The following is a 20,966-nucleotide window of genomic DNA, read 5'->3' on the forward strand; positions in this document are numbered from 1 at the left end:
TTTGTCATTTTTTGATTTGTGGAACTTCAAAAACGACTTCCAAATCATGTTTTTCTCTACTTACTCTCTGCTCACCCCCTAGACGTTTACACACACACACACACACACACACACACACACACACACACACACACACACACACACACACACACACACACACACACACACACACACACACACACATACAGTCTCTTTCTTCAGGAGCCTCATGACTATGCGAATACGAGCAAATGTCATGAAGTAAAAAAGATAAAAGGAAAGGGGCATCGAGCCCTCCAGTCCTCATAACATTACTGCAAGTTGCATCATGAGCATAACGCGGTGCCTTTGTATAAAGGGTAGCGTGGCTGAGAGAGGAGAGGGCGACGGAGCGTGATCTTGCGTGTAAATGGACATGCTGAGCGACCGTCTCATGCGCCGCTGACGAAGGATCTCATACCGGCCGAGCTGGCGTGGGGAGCCGAGCCGGGCACCAGATAGGCAACACACGTCATCTTCAATCTGCCTCCTCCATCCTCCTCTCCTCTGCCGCCGGCCTCTGTACGATTAAATGAATAGAGGTTGATTACCGTTTATTGAGCGACGAGTCCACTGGGGCAAAACTGGTTTTGATCCCATGGAGACAGCGCGCTCCTCTCTCCAATACCTCTATTAAAAACCCTTTGCACCTCTCTATCTTTGGATGTGTGGCTATGTACGTTGGGAGTTATAATTAGGTGACAAAGGAGGCTAAAATTGACCGAGACTGATTGACAAATTAAGACAGTGTAAAAGCCCTAGTATACATCTCAGATATTGGTTCTTATCAAACAGTCTGGAAATGAACAGACTTTTCATTTGGCCAACACGCAGCATTACGCGTGTGTATCTGTTGGCCACTGTTGGTCATGGATTGGCTATGTTTTGTTTTTGGTATGAAAAGTATGTGGGTAGACAAATGCCATGAACCCCGGGTCCTCTCTCCCCTCTCCGCTCCGCCTCTCAGCATAGCGTGAGGCTCTGGTGCCGCTCAATGGGAGGATGGGGCAATTGCTGGTGGCTGCAGAAGCACCGAGGGACGCGCCGGACCACCTCAGCGCTGGCGCGTCTTATTCAAACATATTTATTGTCACAGTTTAAAGTAAACGTTGGTACAGAGGGCATGACAGATAGCCCAACCTTTCTTGCTCTTTGTAAATACGCGCAATAACTTAGACTCGCTTTACTGGCTCCAAAGGTAGACACAAACGGCGAGAGACTGGCCAATAAAAAGCTCCCCGGACGCAAATAAAACATGAAGCCACCTACGAATATAGCCGCAATGAGATTTACTCCACATGAAAGTCGAGAGAGATTTGTCAGCACTGAGCTGTGTGTGTGTGTGTGTGTGATAAAACCCACATCTCACCGAAACCATCTGGGGGGGGGGGGGGGGGGGGGGGGGGGGGGGGGGGGTTGATGACACAAGTTTGCTCAAAAGTGGGTGACAAGTGGGAGATATTTAGAGAGAGAAATGAGGGATGACGCTTCTGTAAAATAGTAATGATCAAGCTCCAACCACACTTAGGTGATGCTAAAAATGTGAACACTCAGTCGTGGGCTGTGTGCTGTCCAACTGCAGGTATGAGTGCGCGAACAACACAGAGCCATGACTCACTGTCAAATGCATATTGTGTCCGTGGCGGTATTCTTGGCTTTTGCTAAAAATAGGGCCCATTCTGTGCCAAGACAGTGATAAAACGGTTGGCTTTCCTTGCCAAAGGACCTGTTTGGGATGGCAAAAAGCATTGCAGCTCTTCCCCCCGTAAGCCTCTGCTCTTTAAAACCACCACAGACTTTTCGATATGAATATCCACGGAAAGAAAAATAAGAAAATCATGGATCAGTAACGGGGACTCTCTGTTTAAACACACACACACACATTAGATTGGACGTGAAAGTAAATTACTGCCAATGATAATCTGTTGAATGTCCAGCTCCGGTTGCAAGATTTCTATTTGCAATTTATCAAGAACAGAAAACCCAGAGTGAGTAAATTAGGCTTACCCTTCCCACACACACACACACACGCACACGCACACGCACACACACAAACAAACACACACACACACACACACACACACACACATAAAGAAATAGAGAGAGAGAAAGACAGAGGGAAAGAACTGTACACAAAATGTTTTTATTGAAAAGTGGAGATTATTGTAAGATCTGAGCTGCTAAACAGAAAAGATGCCGATAGAAGGAAAAGCATCACCCTCCCACACACACACACACACACACACCCACACACCCCCAAACACACACACAAACACACACACAAACAGACACAGACACACACACAGAAAGGGAGAGAGAGAGAGAGAGACAGAGGGAAAGAACTGTACACAAAATGTTTTATTGACAAGTGGAGAATATTATAAGGTCTGAGCTGCGAAACAGAAAAGATGCCCATAGAAGGAAAAGCACCCCCCCCCCCCCCACACGGACTCTCAACAGCATTATAATCAGCCGCCTGCCGATTCCCTTATGCCAGAAACACAATCGCACACAGGCAACGTTTAGAAAACCTCCTTTGAACAAAGCAGCAATCACACAAGATGTGTATTTAATCTCACCAACAGCTCATCCACCCTCCTTTCCTCAGACAACACTACCACAGTTCTTTAAATAAGCGCATCAACAGAGTCAAGGATAGACAGAGGCTCAGTTGCTATTCCAGAGGATCCGCTGTCACCAAAATAGCCACCCAACCAGCCACCTCTCCTCTATTAATAACTTTGGGTGATACAACAGCGACATCTCAGCAAGGTTCGTCCTAAATGCGCCTTTAGCATGAGTGTGTGCGCGTTGCTGATTTGCATTCAGTCAGGGCTCGTGGAGGGTGGGCGGTGGAGTGGTGTGAGCCTGCTGCATTTTGCATGTCTTCAGAGGTACAGATGGGGACTTACCCTTTACCGAGGCGGCCAGTAGCCCCATATATAAGAACAGCACCCGGCTCCAATGGTGCGCCTGCACTCCCGCCTTCATTAGAGCAAAAATACGTATTCCGTCCCCTTTCCTGCATGCGCATTCCGGTCTCCTCACAAGTCCCGTTGCTCCGTCCCGGTTTGAAGCGGCAGTCATGGCAGGGCTTTTCTCTGGTGTGGCAGGCACGATAGTTCTCAGATGGTCAAAGAAGGGTGATTCACTCGGTGTCGGTGCTGAGAAAAATCCCAATGCATGGAGGAGGCTCGGATCTCGCAGCTGGACTGAACCATGTCATGCGGGCACCGAGGGGTTCAGAGTCTCTGCCTCAGAAGATAGATTTCACACTTAAAAGGGGGAGAAAGGAAGAAGGGGGGAGGCAAACCAAGGGGGAGTCGTTATTCAAGTGGTCACTGATCTACCTCGCGCGCGTAAAAAAAAAAAATCACGAAAATCCCTCGTCCGCTCCACATATGTAATTGATATTACAAAGACACACGTCAGGAAAAAAACAACAAAACAAAACAGGAGATCCCTCCTTCAGTTTGTCCCGCAGCACTTGTTTGTCCTCTTTATTTTATCTCCATTAAACCACATATGTGGTGCCGATAATCCGAGATTCAAATGAACGAACGGCGAATGATGGAGAGCCACAGATGTGATCCGGATCCAAGAAAAATCGCCTCGTTTGAGAAGTTCTCGACCAACGTATTCAGTAGTCAGGGATCTGACTGGACCGTATAGAGAGAAATATGCAGTATGTAGCCTATAGGCTGTGTATTCCCAGGATCGCAGCGTCGGGTCTGTGCGACGCCAAGAATCAGACTGCAGACCTGCGCCTTCTCCGCGTGCCTCTCTCTCTCTCTCTCTCTCTCTCTCTCTCTCTCTCTCTCTCTCTCTCTCCTCTCTCTCTCCCTCTCCCTCTCTCCCGCTCTCTCGCCTACATCCAACTTGCTCCATTTACTTCTGATTCAGGTGATCTCATCACCAAACTTTTTTAAAGATGTTAACTATTTTTGTATAATAATCCTCTATGATGATAAAACTAATAACACTAATATTAATATTAATATTAATATTAATATTAATATTAATATTAATATTAATAATAATAATAATAATAATAATAATAATAATAGTATATGACGCGTAAAATCCACCTTGTTCCAATTTGTTATGTTAAGATTTAGGGGTCCACGAGGCCATTGTCTCCATCCATTAAGACCAATCATCTGAGTGCCCGGCAGTTTAACATAGATGTCCACTTCCTGCTCACTAAACGTGAAATTGATGCTTAACAGGCTGGAACCCTCGACAGTAAATTTGAATGTCATTTCCACTTTTTGCATATGACCGGTGTAATTTTCCGCAATGTGGCGTGCGTGGAAACAGTCGCGCTACTGAAATGCGCGTGGGTTTTCAACAGCATATATAAGATGGAGATCAGAAATATTCCTCCCGCAACATTAATTTAAACTTCTCCAATAACACTGGGCTGCTGCTGTTGTTCTGGGGACATGGATTCATCTTTTGAATACTGTGAGTTACTGAGGGATTGATCTGGTGAAGTAATCCAGCATGGGTTGATTTTATCATCCCAGAGGAATATTATACACAAATAATAGTTTAGTCAAAAGTTTAGTCATGAGATTTACTTAATCAGTAGGCTAGTGGATGGATTCTAGGCTTGGTCTACACGTAATGCTCATTCATTCATGAATTCCCTCGCTCTGTAAGGAAATAATGGGAGAGATGAACTCGGACTGATCTATTGTTAAATTTAACATTCTCGAGTTCCGGTTGCTATGACAGCGTGCCTTTCAAAAAGCTGGTTCAAAAATAACCATTTGAACGCTGTAACCTGAGTGGCAAGCTCACAGACAAGCCCGAAAATGATGCTACGAGATGCTGGAGCCATGTCCCTTACTTCAAAACAGTTGGTGAGTGCATTCGCACCTTTTCCGCGTTGCACTTGGACTCATCCGCACGTGCCGATTGACAACTTTGATCTTGTCTGCAAAAACATCTGGAGAAGAGCCAGGGAGGCCACGGAGGAGCTGGCCAGAGGTCAAAGTTCACCTGAGACACCGCAGAATAAAGACAGGCCGGCTCCAGACAGAAAACCAAATCGGTAAGGCCGAGCTAGGCGCACACACACACAAACACACACATATGGACACCACTGATGTGTCTCAAAATGAGTCTCTGAAAGTAGGTTCATAGTGAACTGTCTGTAGTGTTGTACACCGTGTACAGTAGGCTACAGTTGGTCTCATATGAAATGCTAGCCAATTGCAGGTTTACAAAGTCTGTCATGTTAAATGATGCTGCATCATTTTGTTCGTAAAGATCCCATGACATGGTGCTCTTTGGATGCTTTTATATAGACTTTAGTGGTCCCCTAATACTGCATCTGAAGTCTCTTTTATATAGACCTTAGTGGTCCCATAATACTGTATCTGAAGTCTCTTTTATATAGACCTTAGTGGTCCCATAATACTGTATCTGAAGTCTCTTTTATATAGACTTTAGTGGTCCCCTAATACTGCATCTGAAGTCTCTTTTATATAGACCTTAGTGGTCCCCTAATACTGTATCTGAAGTCTCTTTTACGCAGACCTTAGTTGTACCAAAACACCTTATCTGATGTCTTTTTTTATATAGACCTTAGTGGTCCCCTAATACCCTATATAAAGTCTCTTCATACAGGCCTTATACAGGGCAGGGTGGAGGCTGGGGGTGTGGCTTTGACCAACTGCCACTTTGCTTGTTTGAAAGCCATGAGGTCTCTCCCTCATGGCTGGGCCAACTTCTCTGAGCGGGCAAAGCAGAGAAAGGGGTAGTAACCTTGCCCCTTATGATGTCATAATAGGCCACACCCCAGATCGGCCCATCTCAGCTTTTTATTTTTCTCAAAGGCAGAACAGTATAAACAGGGCTCGGTTTACACCTATTACCATTTCTAGCCACTGGGGGACCATAGGCAGGCTGGGGGAACGTAAGCTACTGTTGGAAAACCTCATAAAGTGAAATTTCATGTCATGGGTTCGGTAAGCGTGTTATCATCTCTTTCCCTTTCCAGGAATGTGGTAGCTAGGCTACTCAGAATATCTGATTAGAAAAGTTAATACTCTAATAGCAAAAAGGAGAAGGTAGTGACTTTAGGATCCAATGCCATATTATCCCAAATTTACACTGTATCCATTGGGATTTAGTGTCTTAGTAAGAAAAATTGAACTAATCCAATGATCGTGAATGGATTTAACAATCATCATTGTACCGCTTCCTAAATGAATAATTAATGACATTAATTTAATAAAAGTTAGAAGAGGCTTTGTGTTACCTGGTCGTGAAGTTGGTGGTGGTGTTTATTCTCTATATTTTATTTTTCATGCAGTGTTAAGGCAAGGCAGCTTTATCTGTATAGCACATTTTAGCATTTTAGCAAGTTAGCTAACATTAAACATAGGTTTAAATGGAATCCATTAATACATGCACATTAGTTTTTCACTCTCAAATAAGCCATCGTGTGTGCAGTAAAAAAAAAGAAAAAGACATGAATGAATTTGTTTTTACAAAATGACATGTGGTTTATTGTAGAGGTCGTCCTAAATGTTTGACCTGTTGCATCTTTACAAGTTGCGTTGGTAGCCGTGCCTGCCGTGTCATTTTAAATATTCACAACATGATTTTCCTAAATTGGATAGGTCGATGAAAAATGGATGGACGAATGGATTGATGAGAAGGCCTGTTTCTAACCCTGGACTCAACAGTGCAGTGTGGATCAGGTAGGCTGCTGTGCGGTCACAGACCCACTGTATAATGTTAATGTACACCATCTGCTCACCGACCGCCCCGGCGCTTCCATGACGTTGTTATCATAAGCATCCCAGGTCCCACCGGACCGTCTGTTCCGCATCGTGGCTTGACAGTAGACAGCATGGTGACTAAAGCGTAGCCTCATTAAAAAGTCATGGTTTAAGGCGGGTGCCACACCACACATACAAGATGGAGCCACGGACCCAATGATTCATGATTTTATTCGAGACCAAAGGGTTTATTCTTAAAATATTATAAATAAAGCAAAAACTCCTGCAGTGCCTCCAATTAAACCTAATTGGAGCATGTTCATGATACAAGTGACCTTTTCTTAGTAATACATGAACACCACAGTGATTAGAATTCTAAAATAAATCTCACCTGCTTTTAAAAGTCCAAAAACCTCTTTTTGAGATGTGAAATTATCTGACACCACTTGGAGACATTTCACTTTCTTCATGAAAAGATTGCATGAGCAGGCTCACCTTGTAGCAGTAGGTCTGTTACGTATGAAAGATGAATTAACCCCGCCACACTCCCACACCACTCTGTGTCTCTCTCCAGGTCTAGGGCTGAGGAGCAGCAGAAAGAGACAGATGATTTGGGTCTGAGCACGTATGAGAAGGACAAGCAGCAGTGCCACACTGCCTTCACCCTTCCGTGCCCTTATCTCTCGGGCCGCAGACATCCCAATGTTGCCAAGCCTGCGCGGGTACTGATCCCTGTGATGGAAAAAGAGATGAAACGAAATGACGAGGAGGCAAAGAGGAAGAGAAATTTGGTGAGCATGATGACTTTACAGGCTCACTCTTTCTTTGTTGGTTGATTGCAGCCTAGTTAGCCGCTACCTTTAAAATCTAATATGTCAGAACTCTATTATTAATGCCGTTCAATTAAGAAACCTGATAACTAAGTTTAATATGTCCTGTTGTTATTTCACCGTCATGTCAGGAGGAAGATGTGTCAGATAAACAAAAGATTTGGGTCCCCCAAGCCAGCAGCAGAAGAGCCAAACCTCAACCTCTGGAGACAAATCCTGTCTGCAAATCCTGTGCTGAGGACCACGCCCCGCCCCTGCAGGTTGAGGAAGATCCTCCACATCCTTCTAAACTACCTAGGGACACATGTGAAAGCGAGGATGAGACAAATAGAAGTAGCAGTTCTGACTGTGTTTCCAGCGATGACGACAGTTGTGTAACTCTACCTGGGGTGCGAAGGTGCGCCACTGATAGCAGTGATGGGGACTCAGAGAGTGAAAACAAAGAGGAAATCCCATGTTATACCACAGAGAAGGACTTTCCTCCACTATCTACAATACAGGATGGCATTCTACCATGTCCCACAGAGCCTCCAGCCTTGTGGAAGGTGCCCAGCCAGTGGGAGCTCCCCCTTTTCTTCCACCCAGATAACACCCTCGCTGCCCCTTTGGCCGAGACACCACAAGTGGCTTTTGACCTGCTGGCTGACTTCCCGGCTCTGCAGCCCCCAAAGAAACCTTTAGCACTGGGTGTGTTGCTTAATGGGAATCCCAAAACCAAAGGTGCAAGCTGGAAAAGAGGGCTTACTCACTCACAAACTCAACGCCAAGAGAGTGGGGCTTCCCATCAGAGGAGGAAGGAAAATGTGCCCCACGAGGTCTCCTCCATCTGTGCAGGAGATCAGAAATCTGTGCTGTGCTGGAGCACGTTTGGCTCGACCGGCCAACGCAACTCTCCCGCCATCAGCTGTGAGGAACTGAAGGCCAACAACCAGCCGCCTCCTAGAGGTAATAAATCTGCCATATGTCTCTGCCTCGCCCTGCTCTTCATATGCTCTCCTTCTAACAGTTGGTATAAATAATCTGCTTATCATTAATATAATTTTATGCCATTCTTAACACCCTCTGGAGCTACAAATGCAGAAATTCACACAAACTAACCCTGTCTGATAATCTATTATTGATATTAACGACACTGTCATACTCGGCTAATTAAAGGCAGGAGAGAAGCAGCAGCACCTGTCCCAGGCAGACACGCTGGCTATCAGAAGTTGCTGAGTCGAAGTGTTTGTCCAGCTCGGAAAAGTTTTACCCTTTTTTCTAAAAACTCAGTTAATGAACCTCTTTTGTTTCTGCTACATAGCAGGCGGCTGAGCTTCTATTTGTTTACTTTTCTAAACTTGAGACCTACTTCTTGAATCCAAGTTGTGTCGACAGCAAAACAGCCAAATCAGAGCATCCTAATCAATGAGGGGGCTTGTAACACCCAACAAGTCCGCCCACCCACATGCAGACGCGGACAGACATGCAAACGTTGGGTTCCTCTCCGTGTGGGTGTAGGTAGACACGCTGTGACTCCGCAAGGACGCTACAGAGAAGTACTTCCTCAGTCGCGTGGCGCAGTGGCAAAGGGAATTACACGGTTAGCCTTCCATACTGGTAGTTGCAACCCGGTCAATCTGTGGACACAGATATGAATAAATGAAAAGCAACTCAAGAATGCTTGTTATGTTGTTGCAGTATGACTTCTACAGTACATACATTAATATAGTGCCTCCTAAACACTTTGCAGTGGGGTGTCTTCTTTGCTACTAACTATTTATACGTTAATATTAAGTTTGAGTTAGGCATATTTCATCCTAGCATACTAGAATGAACATAACATTATACAGTTATATTTAGCTCTATTTGAATTCCTTTCTGCTTTTTAACAGGTGCACGACTGCACCCGAAGCCAGCTCTGCAATGCTCAATAAATGTGCATATGTGATAGAAACTGCTGGCACTCCTCCAGCAGTTTGCAGTCAGTGCTGATATGATAGAATTGACTCCTTGATAGCATAGCACTGTTGATTCAATAGCACTTTGTTGATCCCCTGGGTGGGGGGCTGCTTACAATTCATTTGCGGCATAATAAAAATAACACAGTTCTATTAAGCTTTCCATCTGCATCACACTTAACATTAAACATGCCAGACAAGACGATGTGCATGTGAAATGGTTATTCTGCTAATCCTTGCCCCCTTGCTGTGCATATTGCAGTTGCAGGTACAGATGGTGCGGACAATATCAATGCCAGGTCCTGGGCTAGCGCTGCCAGGGCGGGCATGAAGCACGCAGCTGCCCCTCAGGAGAAAGCCAGACCTTGTACCTTTCAGCACACAGTTCCCATTAACAGAACCAAAGGTAAGTTTATACCCTGGCATCTTTAGCCTATGTGTGTTGTTGTTGGAGGTTGTGTGTGTAGGGGAGATGAGTATTATGTTCCAGTGTGGGCCACATGAAGAATTCATCATGATCATCGCTGGTTGAGCACATTTATTTTGCAACACCAACTGAGCTGATGACGACAGCATGTCTTCTTGCCCTTTGTGCACCATGCTTGAGTGGTTCTGTGTTGAGCATTTTAAAGCATCAATATATCATTGTTAAATTAATTGTAATATTTTGGTCTATGTACCGCATGCAAATGAGGCTCTGGTTGAGATAATTGGTGGTCTTCATCTCACACCATCAGACACAGAACTGTGACGGATCTCTGGCACAGTTTAGTCTGATATTGATTTTAATAAAACGGGGACATTTAAACAACACATACAAGTAATCTAGTCCGTTTTAAAACAGATATGTGTAGAAGAGGTTATGATTTTCTACCTACACCCTCTGCTTTCTATAAGCTGTTGCAAGTCAGACCTGGCTTTACTGAGCAGTTCCCAAACCCGGGTTGTCACATGTAATTGCAGCTGAAAAAGATTCAAACTTTCAGAGAACTGTCTGTCAATGTGTAATATAATTATAACTTTGCTTTCAAGCCTTCCCACTTATCAAATATGACTTAACAGCACATAAACTGTAAAATACTTTGGTGATGTATTTGTAATTTGTTTTTAAATTTGCCAGATCAGATCTGCAAATTGAGTTTTAACATCACCTGAACTGAATGATCCAGTCTCTCTGGAGAAGTTGCTCCTCTGATACTGTATGTTTCTAGTGAAAAGTCTTAATTGAGAAGGGACCATGCAGTGCAGCAAACATGGGCATTTTCTGAGTCAATTTCTGATTTGTGACTTGCATGTTTTAATGTGTTGTAGTAGAACACAAGACAACAAGGTGTTTAGAAGTTGCAGTGACGTAACAACTGTAGAAACTGTGCAAGTTTTGATCTTCAATGGCCAACTACAGAACTTCAGTTGTATTTCATTGTGTATCAATGGTAACTACTGTAAAGAACTGTATTACAAATACAGAACATGTATTCATCTTGCAATTGATAAAGCCTACCACTGAGTACCTACAATGGCTACATCTGGATTTTAATAGTTTACTGATTTTATGCATTTTTAACAGCATTCAGAATTCAGATTTTATAACTGAAATCAAGCAGGAGATTTACTTTGATGATAGCAGAATATACATACAGTAAATACAAATATAACTTTGCAGTGACCCCCGCAATCACAGCACTACTTATCATGTATTATTGCGTTGTTACACAACATTCCCATCTGATCAGAGGCTTGCTTAAATATCTTTTACACCTAGTCCTCAGTCCAACAATAGCGATTGTTGCCACCCAGCTTTCACTTTCCATCTTTACTGTAACTGCACCATAGAAACACTACAGGAAAAGACCAATCCCACTTTTGTAGTGTTGAAATATCTATAAAAAAATGTTGTTGCAGCTTGCACATACAGGCTATTCACAGTACATTTCCAGACTTTTCCAATTTTATACTGTGCATACAGTATGTGTTTGTTTGTCTTTGACCAACACATCTCCTGTCCTTCCTCACCAGGCCAAACTGTGCGTGTGAAATACCCGTGAATGTAACATCTCTCGGCCAGCCCTGAAAGCTGTTCTGCCATCTACCCAGTGCAACGTTGGTGAACAAAGTAACAACAAACTAATAAATGCTGTTTTTGTTCTCAATTGAAGATTGGTGGTTCTGATTACTTCATAACAAACAGCTGGCAGCCCTACTGGTCTCAGGGGTAATGAATTCAATGAGGCAAAGTGGTACTTACAGACATGTATTCAGTGGTACATCAGGAAGTTTAAAGTACCTCCTCAGCCAATCACAATGCGCAGTCGGAACAATGATCTGTACTGTATTTTGCTGTCAAGCCACAAAGACCGGTTAAACTCTCGGCATTTCATTTCTGATGCCAGGAAAACAATTTAAAATTCAGTCTATTAAGAGAGCCTGTTTAACTTTGTAGAAGCTAGGTGTAAACATGTAATTACAAGTAAAAAGTATACAGCAGGAGCCATCTACTGTACAATGACTAAGCACAGCTAAACACTGTATGAGCAAACAAATACATCTGTTATACTGTATGCCACTGTAACGGTTAAAGGCTTTTACTGCATTCAACAATGGGTATGATTTACACCTGAACCACTTACTGTATACCATCATGAATGTGTCTTTCAATCTGCTGATAGTCTTCACATTGTTTCATGTATTTTTGAAATGACAAATCCCATTATGATTTCGCTTGTTGTCAGTCTGTTTGTATCCCAACCCATGTAGAAATGGGGCTTATTAATCTCTATTCAAATATTGAAATGCCAAACACTAAAGGAATAGTTTGACATTCTGACAAACACATTTATTTGGTGTCTCGCCGACAGATAGAAGAGCAGACCGCTACCACTCTGTCTGTATGCTCAACATGTAGTGAGAGCCAACAGGTTGTTAGCTTAGCTTAGCTCAGCATATAGACTATACTCTGATTTTGTTGTGAGGTTACAAATCAAAACGTCTTAAGCTTAAGAGGCGTAGGTGGGGAGATTTTGTTTCAACTTTGGACAGAGCCTGGCTACTTGTCTCCCACCTGTTTCCAGTCCTTATCCTAAGCTAAGCTAACCATCTGCTGGCTCTAGATAGATGTTTTGCACTAGACCAGGGGTCTTTAACATTTTTTAAGCCAACGCATTATGTATGAAATGAAGTTGCATATTAAACTGGGCCTACAATAACGTGTAGGGTGGCCTAAAGCCTTGATATGCATACTTTTTTAGTGCACAGAATACTAAGTATATAAAATAATAATTGTTGGCATGATTTAATAAATCCTGTTTTGATGCATGTGGCACAGTGAATCCTTTGAATTTACTGTATGTGTGGATGACAACCTTAGTGTAGGCCAGTAAGCATATCATCAATGTGTTTTTTGCACAAATAGGTTGATATATATCAGCTATATGCTGGGTTCATGTTAAGACTTTTTCAACTTTAAAATAAAAAAAACAATAATTTGGTGGCCCCCTGTTAAATATCTCTGCTCTTGACATTTTGAGCATACAGACATGATAGTGTTTTCAACATACTCATCTAACTTGCAGCAAGAAAGTAAATACGCATTTTAACTATTCTTTTAACCCTCATGTTTGTTGACCTGCTTTCCTATATCAATGTTTTTTGTAACTATCCAATTTAAATTACCCAAAATAACATGATTAATTCCACAAAACCTTCTTAAGCAAGTACAAATCTCTACTTTCATTAATGTTGGGGTGTCTTGTTCTCTTTCACAGCATTTTAAAAACAATTGAAGTGGTTTCGATATAGTATTGAGTAAAAGTAGACCTATTACAGTCTGTGATTATCCATCAACATTCATTCCTTTAATTTTACTCTAAGTAATTCCTAATTTCTGCTTTTCTAACTCAAACATTAGGTATACTTTCCTATAAATTAGGTTTATTGACCATAAATTCCCCCAAAACTGTAAAACTAAAGTTAATTAGTTAGTCAAGCCAAGTGAAAAACATGGAAAAAAGAAGCAAAAATGTAAGAAAAAGATTAAAAAAACGTCAACAAAGTGTTGAATTTAAATTTTGTTTTTGTAGGGTTAAGGTCTTTCTTATGGGGTCTTTATTTTTCTTATTGCATTGGGCCGTTCAGAAGAGGACGTGGAGCGTTTTCAAACTTCATTCTGCTCTTTTTCGCATCATTACGTTTGTGAACTCACAGCAAACTCTTTTTAAGGGAGTGCTTTGGAAGTTTGCCCTTCAAAGTTCTTTCTGCAAAAATGATGTGCACTTTCCTGCTGTTTAAAAAAAACTTTATGTAGGTTTTTGTTTTGATTCAGTGGGGCGTTTGCAGTGTCATGTAAACCCAGTATTTTCTCCCCTCCATGTAACAACAGATGCCATATTTTCCGTCCATCTTTCCTCTTTCTTAATCTCTCCTCGACTGACCTTACCGTCTATGACATATTCAAATTTGGACTGCACTTTCTTTTACCATGGGTGCTGGTGTCAGTGACAGCAAGGCCTACTGCACTCTGAGGTTTGCCCCTTTGGCCTCAGCACTTCCAATCCAGCAGGATAATTACTGAAACTGCAATACACATTCCCCTGGGTGGAAGGGGCAATATGGGGGTCTCTTGGTGTCAGCTGAGAAATGAGATGCAAGAAGGCAAGCCTGGGCAAGATAGATGGGGGGGGGGGGGGGGGGAGAGAGAGAGAGAGAGAGAGAGAGAGAGAGAGAGAGAGAGAGAGAGAGCGAGAAAGAGAGAGAAATTGTAAAATGTGATGGGGATGGAGACATTATAAAAGTTGTTTTTTAAGCAAAACAGCTGATGCAGAGATGCAAGCTAATGTTTATAGAGAGTGTGAAAAAGTTATGAGAACTATTTCAGTCACTGACACATTTTAAAATAGTTCTGTCTTTGTTTCTCTTCATCTCTCTGTCTCTCTCTCTCTCTCTCTCACACACACACACACACACACACACACACACACACACACACACACACACACACACACAGACACTCACACACACACTCACACGCACACTAACCTAAATATTCTGTTTCTAAAATTCAACAGGAAAGAGAAAGGGTAGGAATGAAATCAGATAAGGAGATGCTACACGTAAAGAGCTTTTTATCACACGTAGGATGAGAATGTGTAATTGTAACTATTTGGGTTTCTCTTAAAAAACACCAAGGCTTCTCAGGCAGAACCAAGGTTGTATATGCCCACCTTCTGAATTCGGAGTGTTTTTTCTCCCAGCCGTTCTCTCAGCCACCTTAACCCTTGATTTACACCTCTTCTGGCTCAGTAATCACATTCAGGATATTAGACACTGTCTCTAAGAGAGAGCAATTAAGTGGAGCTCATTTTATTGTGTCAGGGAGTTGGCATACCTAGGCTGGCAGTTGGGTGCCACAGCATCCAAAAAATAAAAAAATAAAACAGAGCAACAAATTGACAATTAAAAATGTTCGACTCTTGGCAGACGGCGAAAAGGAAGTGCATGGCCAAATTGTTTGGTTTAGCAGCCCGATCGATGGTCTGTTGCAAATGTGGGATTGTGAGAAACATGGCACGTTTGGGGGGGGTGGAAGAGGACGAGGGTTTGGCGGGAATGCGGCTTGCACATTTGAGCCTGCGTGCCCTTCAGCTTGTGTAAGTTTGTGAGTGGCAGAGACATAGGCCAAAGCTTCCCCTCTTGCATTCTTCTCTCTTCTTCCAGATAATAAGCCTGTCTCCAAGCTGTTGCTAGGCTACACAGGTCTGTTGTTATTCTCTGGCAGGTGGCCTATTCCTTCTTTAAGTGTGTGTGTATGTGTGCATACATTAATATATGTGTTGATTGTAGGTGTGCCAAACAGATGATGGTATGACAGAAAGACAAGTGTGAAACAAAGATCAAGAAATATGACCCTGAAGATGCCTGAATCAGTGCTACATGCTACATATTCATCACATTGTCTCACATTTGTCTTTTGTTGAGCTTATGTTGAGTGTGTGTTTGCATCATAGACAATACTATTATCAGTCTATGGTTTATAGTATAAACCATAGACTGATAAATAAATGTATAAACTTTATACATTTACACCTGTTCATGCAGAAGATGTATTTGCACACACGTTTCAAGACGTGTGTGCAAGAACAAGAACAAGAACTCGTTCGGCTGAGTCAATCTTTAATGTAAGAATGCTGAAAAATCCTGTAACTAGGCAACAAAATAAGGTTCTGTGAGTCTCAAGGAAAATACTTATATTCTCCTAAAGAATATGGGATGGTTGTCCCTCCTGTGATTGTTTTCATGGGGGTGGCGAGAGAGCTAGCACAGAAGGAGAGATCCATAGATTGGTTTTGAGGTGGGCACAAGAGACCCAGACTTGGTGAAAGATTCAATCAATGTGTTTGTTCATAATCAGGAAATATCAGCCTCTCTCTTTTCCGGCCCCCATGTTAACCCTTTATTCTCTGGCAGACACCTTTGACCTCTCTGAGCTTCACGTAAAACATTTACAATGTAAAAAAAAAAAAAAAAACTTGAAAAAACTAGATGCCAGTGCAACATTTAATAATACAATAAGTAAGATGTTCACTGCGCCAAAGCACAAAATGACTCATGGGTACATGTTGAACATTACTAATGACCCAAAGATAACTTGCCAAGTGTTGAGGTTTTTTGGCTTTCAAAGCTCAAACTCCAGTCAGCACTCTGTTTTGGATCAAACCCCCCCCCACCCACGCTCTGGCATTTTCAAATGCTCAAAGACGGAGGATGGTGCTATGAGTGAACGCCTGGCATCACAAGACATTTCACTCTCCAGAAATAAGGCAAATGACAAAGCGGCAATACTGTAATTATTACTGCACTGCTTTGCAAAGTGATAAATTGCCTCTTCACTGCAATTGTCAATTGGATCTCTGCTCTAATTAGCTCATTTGCTCATCTCTGCGGTCAAAATGACTTTATGATTAATATAATTTCAGCCCAGCATAATACATAATACACCTTGATTAATGCTAATCATTATATCATAAGAATGACTGAACTTTGCACTTTTTTTATTATAATGGTGGGTAGCACTTTACATTCCACAGATGGTAATGTTGGGGTAAAAGTGTGACAATAAAGTAATAAAATAAAAATATATAGGTAAGTAATAACTAATAAGTAATAAGATGTAGTACTGGGGTAATAAGGTGATGAGAAGGTAACAGATGTAATAACATGCATTAACAAGGTACTAACAACAAACGGGTTTGATGTAACCACATGTATATCTGGTTAATGGTAATATAGTTTTATTAATATTGTAATAACATGATACAAATGGGGTAGATGTTGATGTTTTCACAGTATTATAGGCTACTATCAGCATAATACCTTCCAAATTAGATAAAACTTCTTGGAATTTAAAATTGCAATTACCATATTATAATGCTGAAGTGTATCCACCCTTTATTTTCCAAATATTTCCCTTTTGTTTCAAGGTAATACTTTACAGATGATATGTTTAATCTTGTGACTTCTTACCTGGAAACACATCTGGTATTTTCTGTGTATTAAGTATGAATCAGTGGTGCAAAATCTAAAACTGCCTGTTTCTATTTCATCACACGGTAAATTTAGAATAACAGATGGGCAGAAAAGCCAGTGTAAGGACTTGAGAAGTGGAGTGATGTGATCCGTTTTCTTGGTCTTATTGAAAACTCGAGCGGCACCGTTCTGAATCGGCTGAAGCTGTCTGATTGATTGTTTAGACCCCGTTACAGTAGTCAACTCTACTGAAGATAAAAGCATGGACAGGTTTTTCCAAATCCTGTTGACACATAAATCCTTTAACCCTTGATATATGCTTAAAGTGATAATAGGCTGACTTTGTAATTGTCTTAATGTGGCTGTTAAAATTCAGGTCAGAGACCATGATTACACCAAGATTTCTGGCCTTGTCTGTTGTTTTTAACATTGTTGTTTGAAGCTGAGCGCAGACCTTTAATGGTTCCTCTTTGAAATTGTGTCATATTGGAACTAGTTTTGCTTGACCACTATGACAACACATATCGTGTACTTGATATGGAGGCACTGACTGTTTGTCCAATCTTCTGAATTTTGTCCGTGAAGAAGGAGGCAAAATCATTGCGGCCTTATTGGACAAAAGTTCAGATGCAACTGTTACTGGACGGTTTGTTAATCTATTGACAGTAGCAAACAAAGCATGTGAATGATTATTTATCCTAGCGATAATGTCAGAGAAGAGGATCTCTTTGCATTTCTCAGTTCAAAAATTATAAATGCAAAGTCTCTCTTTATAGATGTTATGATGGAGTGCAATGGAAATTTCTAAGTAACCCCAGACTTTTGATCGGTAGAGTGTGTGTATATGTATTTACATATATGCACATACATATATAAACACACACACACACATATATACATAGATACATATACATTTATATATATATATACATACATATCTACATATACATAGATAAAGATACACATTTATATGCACACATATATATATATATATATATATATATATATATACATATATTTGATTTCTCAGCAGAAGTAGATTTTCAATTAAGGTTATTTTTAACATGGTTCCATGCAAGAACTGGCATCTTTTCATACCAGCAGCACTAACCCATACAGTCATGAGTTCTCAGGACTTTTCAGCCCTGTTGGCATTTCTGGGATATAGCAGTGTAGGTGTCTCTTTACGGAAACTGTCCAAAGCAATTCGTCCAAATTGTTTTCCTGAAAATGTTACTGCATTTGTACTCCAGTTCCATTGTAATTATGAAATATTACACACCGGCAGATAACTGAATTCATCTCTTTACTTATTCATTTACAAAAAGTAACCTGGTGAGACTGTTTATCTGCGAAGGAGTCTCAGACCTACTCCTCATTGACACTTTCTTGGCTTTCAATTTAGCTAAACATTGATTCCTTCTTTCTCATTCTCAGGCCTATTATTTATCCGTCTTTTTCTCCACCTTCTGTCTCTGTCCATCCTTCAAAAACGTGTTTAAATTCTCCTAATCACTTGTATCTCCTCTCTTCCCCCAGTATTTTGGAGCTCCACCATATCGAGCTGACTGTCCTCCAGGATTTCGTTCCCCCTTTTAACAGGTGACGCCGCTAACAACATCATTCTTTTCCCTGTCCCTGAAGTTTGGAGCCAGTTCTAATCTGTGTTGCTCAATGTACGTCCAACTGTAATTTACGTGGGAGTCTGTGCATGCACATTGCAGCTGGGACTCAGTCCTCCATTGATTCTCATTCTATTTCATTAAACTGTCAGCTTGTGTTACATAAAAAAGTGCTGCCATCATGCAATAAATCTTCTTCAGTAGACATTAAACAATCCTCTGTGAGAATGATGCTAAATGTAAGTCACATTAGATTGGACTGCACTGCACACATGTGAACCAGAAGTGAGAGCATGTGCTTGTGTCGGAATGAATGTGTTAATATGTGCATGCACGCTTGTGAATGTTTGGGCTTGTGTGTATTTGTGTGAAAAAACCTGCCACACGCTATATAATTGAATAAAAAAAAAGGGTTTTATTTGTCCCGGTGTCAGTGCTGATGGATGTCCCTCATAAGACAAGCACTATCAGGGATCATTCCTCATCTTTCCTCCCACTCCTTACACTTCCTCTCCATCATATTTTATTCCCTTAGCCCAACCCTTACTCTTTTTTTCTTCCTCCTTTTTCTTTGTTGGCCCTGGTAGCTAGTGGTGTCACAGTGAATTTCATGCTGCCACATGTTGTGTCTGTGCTGTCCTAGTTGAGAAGGAAGCAGAATGTCTTTAATTATAAGTCCTGTGACCATCACAAGGCAAAGCAAAACAGCAGATTTTTAGAAAAGACACCTTTTTACTTTGTTCCACCAACACATTTGAATCATTTCACCCTTTTATGACAATACATACTGCATGTGGAACATCAGTGAAGAGGTTGTTTGAGGCTGCATTATTGTTGTGTCAGTCCCTCAGAATACGTTGCCCAGCCGGCAACAATGGCTGCCGGATCGACCAGAGAGATAAATAAATGTAAGTTTTGTATTTAAGCCAAAAGGCTTAAATAATTAACTGAAGAATTAGATATACAAATACATTTGCAACCATGTTCTTAACTTAAACTTCCATTTAAAATTGGCAGATTGCTATGCTAACCGCTAACGTTACATTGCTGATTTGCACAAGAGTCCCATATCTCTCTGCTTTGAATGGACTCCATGCATCTTTACAATTGTAACCATTAGCAGAGAATTCTGTTTGATATAAGAGCACAACAGCCCTTGCTTTGGGGACATCGATACGTGCTTTAAATATACCGTCCTGTCACACAGGCACGCAGGAGGACACAGCAGCTGATCCACATTCGGGCTTACAACAAACAGAACTTTCTTAAATCATTTGTTCATGTTGTAGCCATTCATTATTGTATTGTTGCTGTATCATTGTAATCGTTTGCAATTAATTCCTGTTCATGCACTAGTACATTGTTGATTGTTATGATATGGGATACTGATGACAGAAATGGGAGGGAATGGTTACTGGGCAACAGGCATCAGAATGGTCTGGTATATCAGAATAGCTGTAGTTTATTTATTTGTGTTCTTGGCTCTTTTTTTAATTTTATACATTTGAGTGCCTTTTTATTTTACGTTATGGTACAAATAGTTGATAATTGTTTTGTAATACAATCTATTTTTATGAAATGTTTTTGCCTGTTATGTTTAAGTTATTGGGCAATAAAGACAGATTGTTGTCAATAAAGACAGTGTTTCTGAATATCAATGACATTCAAAACGGTGATAACTGAAACAGATATACAACACACCATGCACTGTGTGTACAAACATGTATTGCAATCTGACCTAAGTATAAGAACACCTGCATCACCACCCCCAAGGTGAACATAATAGAACTGTAAAATACATACATGCCTATGACACTGCTGTCAAAACCCACGCAATCAACATGGATACACTTACAGACGGCATCTTGGAAGTTTGTGATCAATACTGTATGGTGGTGTCCCACTTCATAGGGGTATATGTTTTCACCCCAAGCCCTCACCACTCGGCTTCGACGGCCAAGGGCTAGGGGTAAGACTAAGGGGTAGGGGTAAGACAGAGAAATGGGCATACTTTGGATATTATCAGAATGTTAAGGACAGTTGATTGAAGATGGTTCTCCTGTCTGCAGAACGTACAGGAAAAAAAGGTTCCTGCTAAATACATTGAACACACTTTGAAAAATACAGTGATAGTACCAAAAACCGTGATCATTTTTGGTTCAATTCAATTAAATGAGGTGAAGTTTTCATACCGTGACATCCCTAATTGTCTGTCAGGCAAGAAAAGCCATGCATTCACAGCCGTAAAAAAAGTTTTTATTGTTATTAATGTGTGAGAATAAATACTGAGTGCATGTCTTTGAG

At 41.3% G+C, this 20,966-nt stretch overlaps 2 protein-coding genes across 2 annotated transcripts in view; one reads left to right on the forward strand and one right to left on the reverse strand.

Annotated features, from left to right (window-relative positions):
- The window catches only part of csmd2 (CUB and Sushi multiple domains 2), a 240,948-nt gene extending 237,201 nt beyond the window's left edge, over positions 1 to 3,747 (reverse strand). The window contains exon 1 of the mRNA XM_034892760.1: positions 2,931 to 3,747. Coding sequence (XP_034748651.1) covers positions 2,931 to 3,105 — 175 coding nt within the window. The 5' untranslated portion in view covers positions 3,106 to 3,747. The remainder of the gene's footprint in view (positions 1 to 2,930) is intronic.
- Positions 3,748 to 4,786: 1,039 nt separating this feature from the next.
- LOC117957165 lies at positions 4,787 to 11,567 on the forward strand. Its single transcript, XM_034892761.1, has 6 exons — positions 4,787 to 5,077; positions 6,654 to 6,734; positions 7,330 to 7,546; positions 7,717 to 8,530; positions 9,785 to 9,928; positions 11,539 to 11,567. The coding sequence occupies exons 1-6, from the start codon at positions 4,839 to 4,841 to the stop codon at positions 11,565 to 11,567; spliced, it is 1,524 nt and encodes a 507-aa protein (XP_034748652.1). The 5' UTR covers positions 4,787 to 4,838.
- Positions 11,568 to 20,966: the final 9,399 nt, after the last annotated feature.

The sequence above is a fragment of the Etheostoma cragini genome, chromosome 14 (assembly GCF_013103735.1).
Source record: "Etheostoma cragini isolate CJK2018 chromosome 14, CSU_Ecrag_1.0, whole genome shotgun sequence".
Lineage (NCBI taxonomy): Eukaryota > Metazoa > Chordata > Actinopteri > Perciformes > Percidae > Etheostoma > Etheostoma cragini.